This window comes from Cyprinus carpio, chromosome A7, assembly GCF_018340385.1.
Source record: "Cyprinus carpio isolate SPL01 chromosome A7, ASM1834038v1, whole genome shotgun sequence".
NCBI classification, from domain to species: domain Eukaryota; kingdom Metazoa; phylum Chordata; class Actinopteri; order Cypriniformes; family Cyprinidae; genus Cyprinus; species Cyprinus carpio.
Window position 1 is genome coordinate 41363712 of NC_056578.1, and position 21259 is coordinate 41384970.

General features: G+C 33.6%; 1 protein-coding gene across 1 annotated transcript in view; it reads right to left on the reverse strand.

The window, feature by feature from the left end:
- The window catches only part of LOC109045585 (multiple PDZ domain protein-like), a 68669-nt gene that overhangs the window by 31593 nt on the left and 15817 nt on the right, over positions 1-21259 (reverse strand). Inside the window, exons 7-20 of the mRNA XM_042761209.1 lie at positions 20552-20680; positions 18741-18929; positions 16962-17064; positions 15329-15417; positions 13505-13712; positions 12020-12106; positions 11868-11935; positions 10555-10701; positions 9567-9734; positions 8295-8468; positions 6522-6731; positions 4890-5000; positions 4462-4620; positions 2229-2340 (exon numbers count right to left, since the gene is read on the reverse strand). Of these exons, the coding sequence (XP_042617143.1) occupies positions 2229-2340; positions 4462-4620; positions 4890-5000; positions 6522-6731; positions 8295-8468; positions 9567-9734; positions 10555-10701; positions 11868-11935; positions 12020-12106; positions 13505-13712; positions 15329-15417; positions 16962-17064; positions 18741-18929; positions 20552-20680 (1954 nt within the window). The remainder of the gene's footprint in view (positions 1-2228; positions 2341-4461; positions 4621-4889; positions 5001-6521; positions 6732-8294; positions 8469-9566; positions 9735-10554; positions 10702-11867; positions 11936-12019; positions 12107-13504; positions 13713-15328; positions 15418-16961; positions 17065-18740; positions 18930-20551; positions 20681-21259) is intronic.

Here is a 21259-nt window from a genome sequence, read left to right on the forward strand (position 1 = left end):
GGTCTTTTATGAGGAGCACTTATGTTATGTCAGCGTTGTAAAAAAAATCATCTGCCAGGAGATTAAATGCACTTTAATTGCAATCTTCTAGATCAAGAATGGGAGTCCATTAACACCTGTGACAGTCAAGCTGAGTCCAGATCTAAACGGTGTAAAGCAGCCTCAAATGAATGCCAGATTTCCCTCAGCTGAATTTTCAATATCCTATTAGCGTATATTGGCAAAGCAGACTGCGTTCAATGTCTGCTCTGGGATACAGGCGGCCCAAACTGCTGCTGTACGATCTCACGGCCAAACCCACCTCTTAATCATTAGTGAAATCAGCGGCTGGGGAAAACTTCTCATCACATCACTTGCTGCACGTATACAGCAAGAAATATTCCCTTCATATTTTCCTGTTTTAAAGTGGTGTCACATTTACCATTGCACAAAACTACAGTTGCAGAAAATATAATATTAATAACATAAAAGGCCACTTAAGTGACTTAAAGAGATACACTTTTATGACTTTTTCTGAACACACTTAAGTACAATGGACTACTTTGATGATGTTTTTATTACCTTTCTGGACATGGACAGTATACCGTACATACATTCTCAATGGAGGAACAGAAAGCTCTCGGACTAATCTAAAATATCTTAACCTGTGTTTCCGAAGATGAACGGAGGTCTTACGGGTTTGGAACGACATGAGGGTGAGTCATTAATGACATAATTTTAATATTTGGGTGAACTAACCCTTTAAGTATTATAATTAAGTGTAATGTTCAAGTTGTATTTTAAAGTGCATTTAAATTCATTATGGTTTAATATTTTTGAATGGAAATGACATTAAAGTATATTTTAGCAAATAAATGTTTGCCAGTAAATTCAGTGGACTTTAACCAAGTAATTATGATATTACTAGTGCTGTCAATTGACAAAATGTAGCAAATGAATCAGACATTTTTCTGTAATTAAGCTTGATTAATTGCATCTTACATTAAAATTTGCAATCATAAACATTTTCACATGGATTCTCAAAATTAATGTAGAAACAAGCATAAAGATGGTGAATTTGAATCTTTTTACTAAGTATTATAAATGAAGGCAAAAATCACAGATACCAATGCTGATACTGATGGCTCTCTTAAATGGATTGTTGGATTAACTATTTTTAAATCAATGCTTAGTTTGATAAAATGAGTAAATATTGGTTTAACATTTAAAATTACAGTAAAATCTGTGCCAACATCTATAGGCCTAAATTGTTACAGAACATGAAAAAATATTATGACTTTTAATTTAAGTGAGCTTAAAACAATCTCCACATAGACCCATTATATTACGTGTTAAACAGAAAAAAAAAATTACAGAGATTGATGTGTTATTTTTGACAGCCTTAGAAATGACATATAAAGACTACTTAAGTCCTACTTAAGTGGGTTCTTAAGTTTAACTTAAGTTCAAGTTTCGCCTCTTTGTCACCATCGCTGTTTGAAACCTGCAATTGCAGTTATTTGCGGAATTGTTTTCTTTACGTGGGTGGTGCATCGGCATGGCTCCTCAGCGCGGATGAATCTAATGTTTTGAGCTGTATGTGTGGAAGTTTCACCGGAAAATGTCATCTGATCAAGTAAGTAACATGTCTGCCAGTTTTGTTCTGACCAACTAAAAAAAAAAAGTTTTACAATAATTCACACTACCAGTGGTGATTAAATCATATGATCACAAAGTAAGCTCAGATCACGTCAAACTGTGCAAATTATTATTATTGTTATACTTTGTTTTCAAATAGTTAATGTTAACAACATCAGCACGTATATTTAGTTTGTATTAGCGTTATCTGTAGATTTCAGTTTCTGTACAGTACAGTCTAATCTCTAATTGTCGAAAGAATTTGTTCTTTTAACCTCAAAAAGATATTTAATGTTCCTTAGTACTTGTTCTCTTTTAATCTAATTTCAGTCACTTACATGTGTTTCATTACCATCATGCACTGTTTAAGACTCTATTCTCAAAATGAAAAGTTTAATTATTGCAGCTGCTGTAAGAAGAGGCTACAGATGATCCGCCAGCTGCAGCATCCACACACCGGGACTCCTTCTTTATGTAAACAGACGTGATGTAATTTAACCCCAAAAAGTTACGCAATGCAGCTTTACGTATATTCTTTCAAAGTATATTATTTCCACAGTAAGTACTCTTTTTAAAAGCATGCTAAAGTGTACACACTGCCGTTCTCATACCTAGACTGGAGTTGCCCTTGACCACAGTGATGGTCCTCTCGAAGCTGCTCCCTGCCGCGGCGTTTAGCTGCTGGGCCTCATCTGCGGGTTCATCTGGAAGCAAATCCTCCTTCTGAGAGGAGAAAAGTCCAGAATCCTCATTAAACATGATATCAAAGACTGAAGTCAAGGATACAGAGTGATGAAAGAGGACAGCAGGATGAGGCGGGATTGTGAGGGTCGAATCGGGAAGCAGGAAGGATGGGAACAGACTAGCGATCCTACGGGAAATTAACTATAATATCTGAGTGATGCTTGACTAAAAACTCACCACCACAGTGTCAGAGTTGGTCTGATGACTTTCCCTGTATTTACTATTACTAAGACATTTTGAGTGGGTTCAGCAGTTTGATGCCAGGAGAAGGACAGCACGATTTGGGGAAGAACCTAATTGCGATTGTGGTGACAACATTTAAAATGTCATTATTATTATTATTATTACTAAAAAATATTAAAATTAGAACTTTTGCAATTGTATAATTTCATTGTATTTAATAATAATAATAATAATAATAATAATAATAATAATAAATTCATTGCGAAATAAAAATGAAAATTATTGTTGTTATTAATATTATTACTACTATTATCATCATCATAAATAATAATATTTGATAACAATATAGTAAATATAGCCATTATAATAATTTACTGAAAAATGAAAGCCAAATGTTTAATAATTATGATGATTATGAGGATATTCCTAAAAATATTAAACAACATAAGAAACACCATTATTGTAATATTAAGCTGTAAAATAATAAAAATAAGTATTTAAGAAAAAAAACAAATTATTATTATCATTAATAATATTTTACAAAATTGAAAAAACATATGCTATTGTAATATTTTCCTATAACATAAGTCAAGTATTTGATAATAATAATAAAAATAATAGATTTTATTTTTTTAAGTGCAACTGTAAACTAAGACTCCAGTATTTAGCTGGCTTAAACGTGAAACTATCAAGTTTTGAAGCTTTTGAAGCTTCTCTCTCTCGAAGCAGCTGGTTTGTAAGTGCTTCTCATTACATGTGTAGGAAGATGGCAGGCATGTTTTGCGTTCCTAAATTCACATTTGAATTGACCCAAACGTACAGAACATGCAAAATGGAGAACACTGAGCAGTATTTAAAGTGAACCGAGCTGCTTTGAGACACTGAAAACACTGATCAAGAGCTGCTCACGAGTAAAGGAACACAGTGCTGTGACTCACGAGAAAACATGCAGTGCATATATTTATTTCATTAAATCACAGCCTTGTCACAGAACATGCTGTGATTTTGGTTTCGTGTCCATAAAGAGATAATAAATGAAAGATAATGTTCAAGGAGAACTCCTGCGGGTAAGAGAGACATACGCAGTTTCCCTTTCACAGCTTAACCGCTGATTTATATCCGCAATAAGAGTCAAATCAGATGCAGATGATCTCCTGATAAACAGCACCATTAATGACCTGCAGGAGTGCAATGATGGGAGAGAGCAATTTCTGCCGAGAGACAGGGGAGCGTGATTCATACAGCTGTAATTGAGTTTGTTCGTGCAGAATGATTCAAGAGGGACCGAATCACTCAGCTATGAATCTGAGCAGAGGCCTCCCAGAGCAGCAGCCATAAAAACGCAAATAAATGCAGAACTGATGGGACTCCACACAATATAGTCGCAAATTAGAGCACAGAGAGCGGCTGGCCTGTGGCACGCTGGTCTGGAGCACTGGGAGTGAATGGGGCAGTGGAGCAAATGACATGCGTCATTTAGGAAATAAACTGATAAGGTTTTTTTTAAGATCAGTTTTTCCCCTTTATTATTACTTCCACTGTTTTCCCTCACCATAATGCCTCACCAAATAACACCCAGATTAGTGTATTTGTTCACTGTCACTGTATTACTTGTTTTTTTTATGTCAAAAAAAAAAAAAAAAAAAAAAAATATATATATATATATATTTCTGTCATATACACCCAAGATGCCTTGAGGGTAATTTTCATTTTTGGGTGATCTTTAGTTCACACTTAATTATATTCTTTTAAAGTATATTATTTCTTAAATAAGTACTGTTATTAAAATACACTTTTTTTACAAGGGCAGTTTTGAAACATGAGCTACAGTGTACAAAGTATTGATAAAACAATTCTAAAGGTGACTAAATCTGTGTGAGTTTACTACATAAGCAGTTGGTTGCTGACTCAGTTTACCTTCGGTGTGGAGGCGGGTCTGTTCTTCTGATAGGTCAGATCAGCGCTGCAGATACTGCCATGCTCAGCAATCATCGACTGCAGCATCTCGTCCTCCTCCTCCAGAAAATGACGATCAAATGCCTTTTCATCAGACAGGTCTAAATCACTAGAGTCGATCTGGAGGAGACGTTATGTAGATGAGAACATCAGAGAATGATCGTTTTTTCTAAAGGCCACAATAAATGTGCTGCACTTCAAATAGTTTGTTAGGATAACCCCCAAAAAATCATCATGAACTTTTTTACTTTTTTTCAATGATGCCATGTGTGTTTTGCTAAGCTTGGAGTAAAATGTTCGGTATCTGTCTCCTAGAAACGCTGATATATCGTTGCACTACTAACATGCTTTGCACAGGAATGCTTTGGTTGTGTTTTATGAGCACTGACCACGGCAGGTTCAGCGCGGAACACAGCTTCATCCTCCTCATCACCATCACAGCCCTCCGTCAGCAGCAGAGCCGAGAAGATGAAGGAGGAGGAGCCATCCTCATCCTCAGTCTGTGAAGACAGGGAAGTGTCACCTCTCTAAACATGTGACCATTCGTTCTCTGACGATGAGCAGGTCACGCTAAGCTTGGGCGCTTTGACCAGATCCATAACATGATAACTGTATATAATATTACATACTTATAAAAGCTTGAGGAAAATAATACTTTTAATGCATTAAATTGATCAAAAGGGATAGTAAAGATATTTTTAATGTTACAAAAGATTTCTCTTTCAAAACAATGCTGTTCTTTTGAACTTTCTATTCATCTGTGAATCCTGAAAATTAATACATATCACAATTTCCACAAAAATAATGGGTAACTTGATTATAATAAAAAAAATGGGTTAAATTAGGTTCTTTAGTGAGGATATAAGACTTCTTTTAAAAAAAAAAAGATATTTTGACATTTTTTTTTTTTTTTTTTGTTAGATATGTATGTATATATGTTGTTATTTTTTTGTTTTTTTTAGTACCATAAATAAATACATAAATAAATTAATTAAAAAAATAAATGAATAAATAAATGTCAGCACCAGTAAATATTGGGGGAAGTTTTAATTTTTGGGTGAATTATTCCTTTAATTGCATTTTCTTTGTTAAATTTAAAGTAATGCACATTAATTGATTTAAATTTGTTGGAATCACTCATTATTCAGTTTGATGAAATGTATAAACATGTATAAATATGTATAATGTATAAATATTCACATTGTTCTTTGTTATTATGATGCTTTATGCAATAATGTAAAGCAGTCCTGCATACTGATGCCGTGCAGATATATATTTACTGTGCTACAGCAGAATCCCATTTCATCATAACACCCAGCGCAAGATCACAATAAAAGACTGAATTTGATTTGATTTGGTTAGAAATCATTTTGCATGTTAGTAGTGCAAGGTTGGTTAGCGACCTGAATCATTTGTGGATCGATTTTGGCATCATTAAAATTGATGATCACATCGAAGATTTGACGTCTAAAGGTGAATAGGAAGAAATGCTTTCCCGGTTTTCACTCCACTTCTTGGAAGTGAGTCATTTGAACCATATTAAGAGGTGGTGTTACCCTATCGCACTTGAGAGAGCAGAACAAAAGCATTCGGCACGCTCAGGCAGTCTAAAGGCCTCTCGTGAGATTAAATCTTCAGGAAAAAAAAGGCCTGATCAGATGACCCACAATGCACTTGACAACCCACCACACACGCTCCAAACCTCAAGGCCTCTGAGGAGAAAAAGAAGGAAAGATGCCAAAATGTGCACACAATCCCAGAATAATGGAGCCGAGATAACAGCCTTGAAAAGTTGAAGAGGTTAAGATAAACTACAGCCCCTGAGAGCTCTTCACAAAGATACAGACACACTCCTCCAAGAAGATTTCATTTCCTGAGGCCTTAAAGGACTACTGACCCGCGTCATGAAAAATTCAAAGAACCTGTGAAAGGAATCCCGTTACTGCAGCCACGGGTTTCAGTAACACAAAATCGTCCAGAGAAAAAAGCTGCTTTACAAAGTAGAGGATAGTATTTCTTACGGGCAGTGGTTTGGCCACCCCGATGCTTACGGCGCCCATGTTTGCTCCCTTCAGAGCTTGCACTGCTTCTTCCAAACTGGCACTCTCCAGGTTGATGTTGTTGACATACATGAGACGGTCTCCTGGCAACAAGCGTCCGTCTCGCTCCGCTACACCATCGGGAACTAACGACCTAATCACAATCACCGTTTTGAGTGGGTCCATTGGGTCCTGTTCACATATGAACACACACACGTACGTAAAGTGAGTATAACATTAACATAATCGGTTTTACTTTATTTCAGTAGGCCTCTTTAGACATTCTAGTAGCTGTAAGTAACTTTACAACTACATGTAAACTAACTTCCATTAATTTGCAACAAAATGCCAACTAACTCCTGTTAATTTGCAACTACATGTCAGCTAACTCCCTTCAATCTGCAACAACATCAACTAACTCCCATTAATTTGCAACTCAGCAAACTAACCCCTGTTATTTGCAACTACATGTCGACTAACTCACATTATGATGCAACTACTTGCCAACTAACTTTCATTAACTTGAAACTACATGTCAAATAACTCCCATTATTTTGTAACTACGTCAACTAATTCACATTGATTTGATTTTACATGTTAAATTTCTAGTTTTTAGTTTTGATTTGGAAAGTGGAGTGGATTGAGTTGATTTGATTTTACATGTTAAATGTGTACTAAGTCCCATTAATTTGCAACTGTCAACTAGCTCCCAATGATTTGCAACTACATGTCAATGAAATAACATTATTTTCCAACAACTAACTCATTTTGTAACTACATTTGCAACTGCATGTCGAATAACTTGCGTTAATTTGCAAATACATGTCAACTAACTCCCATTAATTTTCGACTGCATGTCAACTAACTTCCAATGATTTGCAACTACATGTCAACTAACTCACATTATTTTGCAACTTCATTTGCAACTTTTTGTCGAATAACTTGCGTTAATTTGCAAATACATGTCAACTAACTGCCAATGATTTGCAACTACATGTCAATTAGATCACATTATTTTGCAACTACATGTCAACTAACTCACATTACTTTGCAACTACCTTTGCAATTGCATGTCGAATAACTTGCGTTAATTTGCAAACACATGTTAATTAACTCCCATTAATTTGCAACTATTAACCCCCGTTAATTTTCAACTGCATGTCAACTAACTTCCAATGATTTGCAACAACATGTCAATTAAATCACATTATTTTGAAACATGTTTGTTAAATTCCATTAATTTGCAGTAATTTGACTTTACTCGTGTTAATTTGCAACTGCATGTCGAAAAACTTGCGTTAATTTGCAAATACATGTCAACTAATTCCCATTCATTTGCACTTACATGTCAAATAACTCCCTTTTAATAAATAAATAAAGATTTAAAGCACACTACAAGTGCATTCGATACAATTAAGCACACTTCTTTTTCACAAGAGAATGACTGCCACAATAAAATATATATGGACAATAAACAAATAACACATTAATATTGCATTATCCTCTCTTTTTTGTACACAACAACAAACATACAGCACAACACGTGTAGTCTGATTCACAAACAGATGGCTTTCATAAGCCAGTTCTTTCAAACAGCAAAAAAGACACACAATTCAATCTCGAACTCACGAGTTACTGCTTTGTATTAAATGTGTGAGACATAAATCAATGAAAAATAAATAAATAAATAAATAAAGAGCTCCTCCCATTCTCATGTGATGGTCTAAATTTAAGAAGGTCCTCCCACTCTCCCACCTGATAATCCAGAATGCTGAAGCCCAGTCCGCTCTCTCCTTTCTCTAGTTCGATGTCCTGAATCTCCGTTTCCCACATCGCTAACGCTGTTCCGGTGGGCTCTTCAGTCACATGATCTTTCATGCTGTCTTCTGATTCGCCAGAGATCAGGAAATCCTCAAACTCACCCGGCACCTACACAAAAAAAGATGAACACAAACTTTCTTTCTAATAAAATCCCTAATAATGGTTAAGAATCATAAACCATCACCTTAATCTACCATATCTAAGAGGGTGAATGTACAGCTTTTATTGATAGCTAAACTGGGTCATGCATTTAGGCATGAAGGTCTGCCCTCTGAGAGAGATTTGAGATGTACAGAGATTATAATGGTGCACTGTAATCTGATATAATCCCAACAGAGAAAAGTCTGACTGAACCACTCAGGCTTGTTTAACAGCTCATGAAAAACATGAACTTTATTACTGCAAAAGAATGATTATAAAACGGTTTTAGGTTGACAGAGGATCAATTTGGTTCACTATTAAGTGGGTATAGATTCAATAAATAACATCTGATTCAATTAACAATTATTTAAATAAACAGTGTATTTAAAATAAGCTGTAAGACAATCTACTTGTTAAGTCTGGAAAGACTTTACTTACATAAAGAATATGGGCAAAATTAGAGCATTTTTGGAAATTAAGTGTAATTCCACCATTAGATATTTAAATACACATTTGTTTACATCTATTATAAATAATTTAATTTATGAATATTTAATCAAATAATTTATTTTTTTATTTATCATTATTTAATATATAAATTGCTTAATTAAAAGTATTATTTAAATATTTAATTTATTATTATTTAATAATTTTATTATTTAATTGATAAATTAAGTAAATATATTTTATTATCTAATTATGTAATTTGTAAATAAGCTTAAAAAAATAGAAACAGAGATCATTGAGAGAAATAGGAGTCAACTACTGATTATTAATGTCATCTAATGTTTCTAGAAATACTACATATGATCTATTTATGATAACATGATAACAGGTAATTCAAATTAAAATTAAATATATTATATTATCAATTTTTTATTCTATTTTAATTCAGTTGGCATGGATAAATTCAAATTAATTAAAGACCGCAACTAGAGTAAGGGTTTGTTTTGCAATAATGTCCAACTGAATATAGATTATTATGTAATAATTATATTATTACATATTTAATCTTACATATTACATATAAATTGGATTTGATATTTAATGTAGGATTTAATGTACCTGAAGGATGGAATCAGTGGCCATATCCTCTGGACACGGTCGGTCAGTTTGGCTGTCAGTCATTAGAGGGGCGGGTCTACAGCAGACCATGGTCACAGAAACAGGAAGTTCTTTCAGAATGTCAACAACCTCTTTATGAGTCTCTCCTCTGAGGGGAATGCCGTTCACCTGAACAAACACATGCAAACGTATAAATATATGGAAATAATGAAGAGACACTAAACTTAAAAAATCATTATGGGCCAAAGTGTGTGTTCATGCATTTGAAGAATATCACCAAATATTCAATACTGAATCTGCCTTTGAAAAAAAAAAAAAAAAAAAAAAAAAAAAAAAAAAAAAAAAACAAAAAAAAAAAAAAAAAAAAAAAAAAAAAAAAAAAAAAAAAAAAAAAAAAAAAAAAACATACTGAAAGTTTGGGTCAGAAAGATTTGGTAAAGAAATTAATCATTTAATGAAAAATTAATGTATCACGGTTTCCACAAAAATATTCACAAGCACAACTGAATTCAACATTGATAATAATCAGAAATGTTTCTTGAGCAGCAGATCATCATATTAGAATGATTTCTGAAGATCATGTGACACTGAAGACTGGAGTAATGATGCTGAAAATACAGCTGCGCATCACAGAAATAAATTACAGTTTAACAGATATTCACATAGAAAGCAGTATTTTTAAATAGTCATAATATTTCACAATATTACTGTTTTTACTGTATTTTTGATCAAATAAATTCAGCCTTGGTGAGTATTTACATGCTTTGCAGCTATTGGAATTTTCCAATATACATGATAAAAAGTATGTATTTCAAATAAAAGTTTACATAACTTTTAAAATTACAATTAATATATTCATACACCTGCTGTCTTGTCTGTATTGCTAGAAATGTAAATCTTGTTGGGCCAATTGGATTAGTTAAAGAAATATGACACAATACATAACAGATGTTTGATGCGTATTAGTGGTGGGTTGTTTCAAACGGACCTCTAGCAGTTCGTCTCCACTACAGATTTTTCCGGATCGCCCGACGGGGCCGTCAGGAAGCACTGAGCGGAGGATGTGACGGTCGGCACACACGTCCAGACTGATCCCTAAACCACTGTTCTCACTGAACTTCTGCACTCGAGCCACCTGAACACACATTAACACAGAATCACAGCATCACAAACTTTACAAGTCCCTCATTCACTTGCTGTAGCATGAAACACATAATTATGATGATATGAATTAAAATGATATGAATTAAAAGGCCACTTAAGTGGCTATTTTTCTTAATACACTTTTTTTTTTTCCAATATCACATTTAAAGTTAAAATATATTTAAATACATGACATACAAGTTGCAATACAAATGCATTAAAGTATATTTTAGTGTATCATAAATGCTTTTCAATACATTCAGCAACATACTTTAACTATATTTCACAGACAATAGAAGTAATTATGAAATTACATATAAAGATGCCCCTATTTTAAGTCCAATCTTAAGTTCAACTAACTGCATTTAAAATAATTTTAAACTACGATACATTTTCATTTAATTGAAGTTAACATGCAAATAAGTGTCTGAAAATATTGCATTCTGTATGCACTTTTATGTATATTCTTTTAAAGTATATTATTTCTGTAATAAATACTCTTTTTAAAAGTTTGCAAAGGTTGGATTGGTTTTGTCTTAGTGTGTGATTGCGTAAATTTTTGTGTGTGTGTGATGGTAATAACATTATTCACTTTTCTCCAAATAGTCTATGTGTTATATAATATATTGGGGCAATATTGGGGACAGCAAAAGAATGAGTAATTGTACATAAATACCACATTAATTAAAAATAGTGAAAACTCTGTGTAGGGGACAATCCCAGCAACATTCATTATGAAAAGCCAATTTCAGAGATGCAGTAAAAAGTACAAAGGCAATATTTTTCTTTATTTCAAATCACTTAAAAACTGAAAAATAAAAAATTATATATGTACATAAATATATATAAATATATTATATATATATAGATATATATATATATATATATATATATATATATATATATATAAAGAAAAAAAAAAAAAAAAAAATGTGTATACAGTCACAACTATTCAAATATATTAAATATTTTCATAAAATCATATTTTCTTGTAAATGTAAACAGTTTTTTGGAGTGTAGGATTAAACATAAACATGAAACTATGAAGCAGTTTGTGGTCGCAGTTTGAAGTACATTGGAAGGAATTATTTTCTTGTAAAACACACTCAAATACTCATTCTTTTTAATTAAAAGATGATGCATAAAGGAGTTACTCACAATGACCTCAGTGCAGACGCCGAGCTCATTCTGCCACTTCTGCATTAGTGTGTGCTCCTCTACAGGACCTGAGAGAGACATGACAGCATTACCCGCCGCTCTCTGCGAGTCGATTCGCTGATATGAGCGGTGAAATGACAAACATCTCTCACCGGCGCGTCTGTCTGGAGCTCTGACGGGTGAAACGGTGACAGACTGCGGTTTGGCATTTTCCTCTGGAGTGAGAAACACTCTCTCATCTAGACATGAAAACACACTCTTCATATAATAACAGGCTTCATGGGACTGTGATGAAAGGATGAGTGAGGATTTTGACTCTAAATATGGTGCAGTGGTTGTGGGACTGACACACACACACACACACACACACACACACACACACACACACACACACACACACACACACACACAAAGGATCTACCAAACTTTCTCACTTTCTTTCTTATTGGGTTAAAAATAGACAGATCTCAGCTCTGGCTTCACATTTCTGTTGAAATATCTTCAAGCAATCACTCTGTCTTTAGGTATTCATCAGGATAAGATTTTAAAAAGGCCCTCGGATTTTCTCAAAATGCAGAACACAACACTGTAAAGAATATCGTATCCCACAATGAAGAAGACATGACGTGTGATATTTCAGATCTCTCTTTTGCATCATTATGTGAGCAGACTGCTAAAGTTATTATTGCACTTAATCACAATGAGTGCAATAACTGTTCTAACTAGTTCCAGTTTGATAACTGAACACCACTCACATGTGATGAAATGTGATGAGGTCATGTGATTGTTTTGGAATGATGCCTGATGTTGAAATAATGTTTGTAAACTGAAATAAAGCTAAAATAATATAAATAAAATAAAATAAAATAAAATAAAATGTAAATATCACAAGAAATCAGTTTAAGCATTAAAATACTAAAAAGGAAATAATACAAAAATAAAATAAAGCTAAACAGAAATATAAAAAAGTAATAAAAATTACAAAAGCACAAACTCAAATTAAATTAAAAATCAAAAGCGAAAATCTAAAAATAAACATTAATACTACAAAATATTACTAAAATAATTATGGTTTCACTGACTAAATGTAACCAATTTAATACTTTTTTTAAGACCACCTAAAAGGGAATGTTTAATGCAGATCATATTATTATTATTATTATTATTATCTTTTTTATCTATATATGTTAAGCAGACCATATATGTATATATAGCTGTTAGAGATAGCATATTGCATTAATGTTATTAATTAATAACATCAATATGGAGACCAGTGTAGGAGTTATAGTTCTGAGGCAAAACAAAGGTTTTTGATATATATGTAAAACATTAAGTCAATAAAGTGTGGGTTAAGTTTTTGCATCACTTAATTTGCATTGAGATCAGTGTTTGCATGTTTTTTTACTTTCACATGATTCTCACTAAAGCACACGGCTCATGCAGATTATATATTGCCTTCATTAAATTGCAGTCTTTTGCAGTTCAATAATCGCACGAGGTCATGTTGCGCTGTAGATATGAATGCTTAGTTTTAATATTAGCTACTTAAAAATTAATCAAACCATTTCATGGAGCATTTAAACAGATGTCAGCGACTGATGTAGGCAGCTTCGTTCAGATTACTGTGTGTTTGTTACCGTGCTCGGTGTTCGTTCGCTCCATTGTTGAGTTTGGTGATGCGCTGAGGGTGGGTGTGGTCTCCACGGCGACAGGTATGATTGACGGGCACACGTCCTCCAGGTTAAAGCCACGTCGGACGAGCATTAGGTTTACCGTCTCACCCGTGTGTCTCAGGACCTCCACGGCCTGCTGGTTAGTGTAACCCTGGATGTTCACACCGTCCACCTGCACACACACACACACACACGAACAGAATGATGGGATGTCAATCATTTTTGATGACCAAGAATTTTGTTTTTATTATATCACATTACTAATATGGATGTTAATTGGCAGGTAAATATAACCAAAAATATACAGTATTTCTGTACAATTCTGAATATGTGAAATAAAAAAAACGACAAAAATATAAAGTGCACATATATGTAATATATAATATATATATATACATATATATAAATCACATATATATAATATATATATATATATATACATATATTTAAATTAAATTAAAAACCTAAAATAAATAAAAATACTATATAATATTTGAGCAGTTACATACACCTGAAAAGCTTTACAGTTTCTATTGTTTTTATGTTTTGTGTTTTCATTTTTGAAAAGATTTTAAAGATTTTAAACTATGAGTTATTATTGCCTTGAGAATATAAAACACTGCCAATATAATTTACAAATATATATGTACAGTACAGACCAAAAGTTTGGAAACATTACTATTTTTAATGTTTTTGAAAGAAGTTTCTTCTGCTCATCAAGCCTGCATTTATTTGATCAAAAATACAGAAAAAAACAGTAATATTGTGATATATTATTACAATTTAAAATAATTGTTTTTACATTTATTATACTTTAAATTATCATTTATTTCTGTGATGCAAATCTGAATTTTTAGGATCATTATCACATGATCTTTTAGAAATCATTCTAATATGATGATTCATTATCAAAGTTGGAAACAGTTCTGCTGCTTAATATTTTTTCAGAACATTTTTTAGGATACTTTGATGAATAAAAAGTAAAAAAAAAAAAAAAAAGAAGCTATGTTTTTAAAATATAAATATTTTGTAATAACAATATACACTACAGTACTGGTCAGTAATTTGGGATCAGTAATTTTTTTTCTTTCTTTTTTTTAAATAAAATCAATGCTTTTATTCAGCAAGGATGTGTTAAATTGATAAAAAGTGATAATAAAGAAAATATATTATTAGAATATATATTATTAGATTTTTTATTTTTTTATTTTGAATAAATGCAGTTCTTTTTAACCTTTTATTCATCAAATATATTAGACAGCAGAACTGTTTCCAACACTCATAATAAATCAGAATATTAGAATGATTTCTAAATGATCATGTGATAGACTGGGATGTTACATGTGACACTGAAGACTGGAGTAATGATGCTGAAAATTCAGCTTTGCATCACAGGAATACATTATTATTTTGAAGTATATTCAAATAGAAAACTATTATTTTAAGTTGTAATAATATTTTCACAATATTACTGGTTTTTTTCTGTATTTTTGATCAAATAAATGCAGGCTTGATGAGCAGAAAAGACTTCTTTCAAAAACATTAAAAATAGTAATGTTTCCAAACTTTTGGTCTGTACTGTATATGTATATATATATATATATATTAATCATGTGCATTTTTAAATTAATCGAAAATGGAATATTAAAAGAGCAATATAAGTACACATATAAGCACAATAACAGAAACACTTTCACCTCTCTGCATAAAAGCCATTTGATTTAAGCACTGCAACACAAAACATGCAAAAAGAGTCTTATTTGACACTTTCTTTGTGAAATAACTCACAGCTATGATCTGATCCCCAACATGAATTCGGCCGTCTTGCTCCACCGCGCTGTCCCTCGAAATGCTCTTCACGAATATCCCAGAGGGTTCTGTGACAGGAAATTACAGTCAGCAAAGGTTAAACGCTGCCTAAAGTGAAGCACGCTAGAATGAGAATCCGCCCAGTGTGAGAAAGAGAAATAGAAAACATTCAAGCCCAGGTCTGTCATATATGCTATATTTCCTGTACATGAAGACTTTACATGATAAAATCATTTTTTTAACAGAGCTGTTTCTGGCTCCTGATGTAACTTACATGTAAAGTTAAACCAGACTGAAACCACTTTTGGAAAAAAAGTGCACTTGTAAAGTACTTCAGATCTTAAAAGTTGATTTTTTAACAATCTGTGCTAAAAAATAATATAATATAATAATATAAAATGTTAAAAAGCACTTTAAAGTTCAGCTAACTGCATTTCATATAAATTTAAACTATAATACATATTTATTTAATTGTAATTAACATGCAATTAAGTGTCTGAAAACATTACATTTAGTTCACACTTAAGTATATATTATTTCTGTAATTAGTTTTTTTTTTTTTTTTTTTTTAACATGCTAAAGTGTATTTTTAGCAAGGCACTACTCACTAAAATTATACAACACACCTTACAGACCTTGTGAATTCAGATAATTTTGTGACACTTCTATATCCAGCGAGTAATAACACTAAATCAATATTCAACAAGCCGCATTTGATGCATCCACAGCACAAACACTAACATGATAAAGTTTAAGACTTAGGATCTGCACTGTAAATAAATAGTGTAATTTTAACAGTAAAATATTGTAAAAAAACTACAGGAAAAAAAAAACAACTGCTAATAGGTTAACAATAAGTTACCGTACTATAAACAGGGAAAAACTTTAAAAGATCTAACCAGATATTTCATGAAATTTTACAGCAAAACACTGTTAATTGTACAATTTTTAGAAGTTAAAAAAAAACAAAAAAACAAATCAACGTATAATTTACAGTAAAAAACTGTAAACTGATATTCCCAGAATTCCCTGCGTGACACTCCACATTTGAAAGTATTGTGTTTAAATAATCATGTCTCTTAATAGTTTTGTCATGTTTGTTATCAGTCATGTGGGTTACCATGATGGTGTTTAGTGTTTGCGTGAATGACTCCGTGCACCTTCTATATATTAGTATATACTTCCGCTTGTGAAAAAGCTACTTGTGATGAACTGATTCTTCATATAGCTGTCTCTTTTACCACCTGCATTATTATAGTTTATGTTAAAGATACAAAACAGATTTTACTAGCAGTGTGCATTGTTGAATTTACTAGTTTACACTCAAATTTTCTTGTTAGTAAATTACAGTTTTATTCAGTTTGGTCTGTAAATGTTTTTAGCGGTTTTCTGTGGTTTTTTTTTTATACAAAATTATTCTGGCAAGCACAGTTGCCAAAATTATTTTGTAAAAACTACAGATATTTTTACAGTCTGGGCTTGAGCAATAATCATAGTGATGCTTGACATCGGAAACATCATTTATGAAACTTAATATAATAATTATTCATTTGTTGAGTTTGCACATCAGTTCTGTTTATTAATACACTTTGGCGTATGATTCAAAGCTCACCTGAGGTTTTGTCACCCACATACCCCGCGATGGTGATGCCTAAACCCTGAGCGTTCTTCGTCAAGCTCACATCGAAAGAGCCCTGCTCCTCTTCCTCAAAACCCTGCCAGCAGACAAACACAACAGAACGAAAAGGAATCTGTGAAAGTCTTCATTATACTTTACATACAAACACACAGTCAAAGTCGTTCCTGTTACAGAGTTTACAAGCTTTTGTAACTTACATGAATATGTTAGTGTTGTAATTTATGGAAGTAATTCTATAAACAGCATATCAGAGTTTTACAAGATACTCTAATCATACTCAGGCACTTTTAACTAATATTATTTGACTATTACACAATAACAAGAACATTAACAGTCACAGTTAGTTTACATGAGGTTCATTTTGATATGTACCACAAAACATAATTCATCATTTCTATTGCAGTTTGCTTCTTCCTGCAGTATGTTGGCATTAAAGACCAGCAGCCAGTTGCAACAAACTCATTAGGGTAAGAAAACATTCCCTTGTAATTATTATTACTAACTTAATGGGTTTGTTGCACTGGCCTCAGGCTTTTGTTAGTTACAGAGAAAAGACTAACAGAATGAAAAGTGATATTGACGACTTAATACAATGATAAGCAATTAAAACAATATTTTCAAGAAAGCATTTCATGTTATTAAAGAAAGGCAATATTAAGAAACACCTGCAATATTTCCTAATAAACTGCCGGTTTTTCATTTTATAGTTAAGTGCACAGGACCCGGGGAGTCTTGGCAAAGAACAAAACATCCACTCAATACGATGTTGAAAAGTACACGGAAATTCGATCTTTTCTATGGTTATCTAAGAAAACTAATATGATCTCCTTCTTTAAATATTGAGAGTTTCATGTTTTTAATCAATATACTAGGACACAAACAATGTTGGTCAACATAACATATATTTACACACTTGTGCAGTCGAACTGTTGTATAAACGCAATATCACTCTCGTAGCCGTGCGATATGACTGTATATCGGTATGCTGTGATTACCTACGACCAAATCACAGCCGCGCCGATATACAGCCATATTGCACTGCTACTCGTGTGATATTGCTCATATATAAATGTAAATATTGAGCAAATCTTTGATAGGTTTTGGAATTTACTACCACTTTTGTTAAAGGAATAGTTCTCCCAAAAATGAAAACTTGCTAAAAAAATGTCGTAAAAGTGGTCTGGTCTGAATCAGGAGAGAAATCTGCACAGAGCAAGCACTGTTTACAAGCCAAAACAGTCCAAAACAAATATGTGGGTGGATTTTGATGTGAGAGACAACAGGAGATGGACTTTTTCACTGAAGAAAGCATTATTATGAATTGTGGACTCATATTTTAGCCAAAAGCAACAGTTTAAAGTTAAGAAGGTCTTGACGACGGATTTGTTTCTTACAAACACGCAAGTTTTGTCTTCTCCAGATGTTAACTGATGGACTGGAGTTGTGTGGATTGCTTGTGGATTATTGTGATGTTTTTATCAGCTGTTTGGACTCTCATTCTAGCGGTACCCATTCACTGCAGAGCATCCATTGCTGAGACACTGATGCAGTGCTACATTTCTAGGAATCTGATGAAGAAACAAACTCATCTACATTTCGGATGACCTGAGGGTGAGTTAAGTTTCAGGAAATTTTTATTTTTGGGTGAACTGCTCCTTTAAGACTGCACGTTTATCAGTCAATGCAGTCAATCTCTAAACAGCAAAGTGTATACCGAAAATGTACATAGCTATATAGCACAAGCAGCTGTACCTGTTGCTCAGTGACGGTTGGCAGGGTGACAGGAGTGGGAGGAGCATCATCCGCTGTCCCGCGGCTGATGAGGAGTCGGACTCTGTTTCCGCATTGTTTCAAAACTTGAGCAACCTGCTCACTGCTCAGACCAAACAGATCCGTATCACCGATCCGCAGGACATGATCCCCACTTCGCAAGCGACCGTCCTAGTCCTAGAGAGACAGGGAGAGATGACAACATGACTGTTTGAATTGAACTTCTGGTATGAATATGCCTTTATTGATATTCAACAAATTGAGCAAATCTGAGTTAGAAAAAACAAAGTGACCATTTATAGTATTACACACACTGAGTCGTGTTGAGTAAAGTGAAAAGTGACCATTTATAGTATTGCACGTTGGCCTTCACATTGATTTGAATGGTATGTTTATATGTAGATATTATTTGAATGGATTTAGTATTTGTAGAGATCTACAGGTACTCATTCCATTTAAATTGTATTTAATTTTTGGGTTGAATTCGCTGGACCCTCACATAGTTATTAGACAATCATGGATGAATCGCACATCAGTTTTGGCTAAGGAATTACCCCATGAAATTTAAGGTCATTTTTGTGTCAAATGGGAAAATCATTAAATAGACATTACAAAAAGTAGCTTTAGAAAGAAACATTTTGGTTTACCATTGCATAAATAATGATAGTAAATGGGTATTAATGTTTTTTTTTTTTTAATTGAATATTGAAATATGAAATTCATTTTAAAAAATGAAATGATACTCTAAATATGAACCAACAACCACCAATAGGTGGAAGTATTTCTCAGTATTTCTTAATGAGTGAGTCATTCAACCAGTTCATTCAAATGGCTGATTCATTCAAAAAGAGGCAAGTGACTCTCTGCATCAGAAACCCTAGGCAGCTGACTTGCTTATCAGGCAATGATTTGCAGGCAGCGTTAGCACACAAGGCCACCTCACGCAACTGATTTCAGACATGCTTAGGAAGCAGCATAATGGTTTAATGATCTACAACAAAATAAAACTAGCTTTGGTGATAACTAAGCCAATATTTAATTACTATAATACTGTTTTCTCGCCATCTTAATTTTTTTAGCTCAACCATCACTGAATGGCACGCACAGGATCATGGGATATCAAAGGCAGCGAAGGATACATCTATGCTGCCTTCAAAAATCAACCATGTGATGGTATCTCAGGAGGTAGGAAGTGAAGCTAACTTTGGATTCGAACGTGTCTTGATGCCTTCCTACCTTGACATGTGTCCTCCAAAGGCAGCATTTTCACAGCCTTTATGAATGAGTTACTGAATCATGCGCTCACTCGATTCATTCAAAAATCAGTATCACATTTGCAATGGTGCAGATATTCGGAAAAACAGCTCTCTTGCTTGTGTGATTTTGTTAAACTATATCATATGATATAAATATAAGACAAATACTCATGCAGGGGGATTTTTTACCCTCGTATCTTGAATTTTAGGGGCATTTAAATGCATTCATAGGCTAAATCACACAGTCACAGTCAGTCATTCATCAGCATTTATCAGCAACTTCATGCAAAGTAAGATGATGCACAGGTTAGGCAAGGTGGATGCATTAAATGCGCTTTATTTAACATGTTTTTTTTTTTTTTTTTTCTAAAATGACTCTACTACGACTCCACTACTTTTTTACTTGTCTTTCTTTAATTGCACGAAAGGAAAGCAAAAGAGTTGAGGACAGCACAACAGGTCAGAGAGAGGGGCATACAGACAGACAGAAACACCACTGGTAGTAACAGTGCAGAAAAAGGTCAAAAGTGCACTCACCTGGTCAGCGATGCCTCCTGGTAGGATGGTTTTGACAATAACGCCGGTGGTTTTACCGCCAACAATCCCGAAGCCCAAACCGGTTCCATCGTTCACCAGCTCGATCGTCTCCACATGAGTCCAGTGGGTCTAAAATGGTACAAGCACACACAAGGGGGTCAATTACAAATAATGTTGGCCATCGTGATGATAAAAAGTAGTTAAATAGTTTAAATGTGTGTGCCAAGTTCTCGGAATGTTCAAAACATGCAGGTGTTTTTAAAACGCTTAAAACATTAGGGGAACATTCTGAATTATAACTTTGCAGACATTATAAGAATGTTACTTTTGAACATTTTGTAACTTTGAGAGAGGATGTTCTGAGAATGTTCCTTGTTAGCTGGGCAACAGGGATCAAGATACAAGACTAACAAAAGAGATGTGACGCAGCCAGCCCTATAAGAGTATAACCCCTGCTCTCCCTCTTTGGAAAACATCTCACGAATAATGCATGTTGTTCAAGTGATGACTGTTGAACTCATCACTCAAGTCCTAATTTGTGGCTCCTGACGGTCTAAGCCAGTGGATGACCAATATCAATAGTGTCAGGAGGGCAACTCACCCACATGAAGGCAGACGACCGCATTGCTGCTGCAAAGACGCCTGTGAAAGAGACTCCTTTAGGAGTGCCTCATACGACACAGTTACGCTCCTGATGGAATGACACAC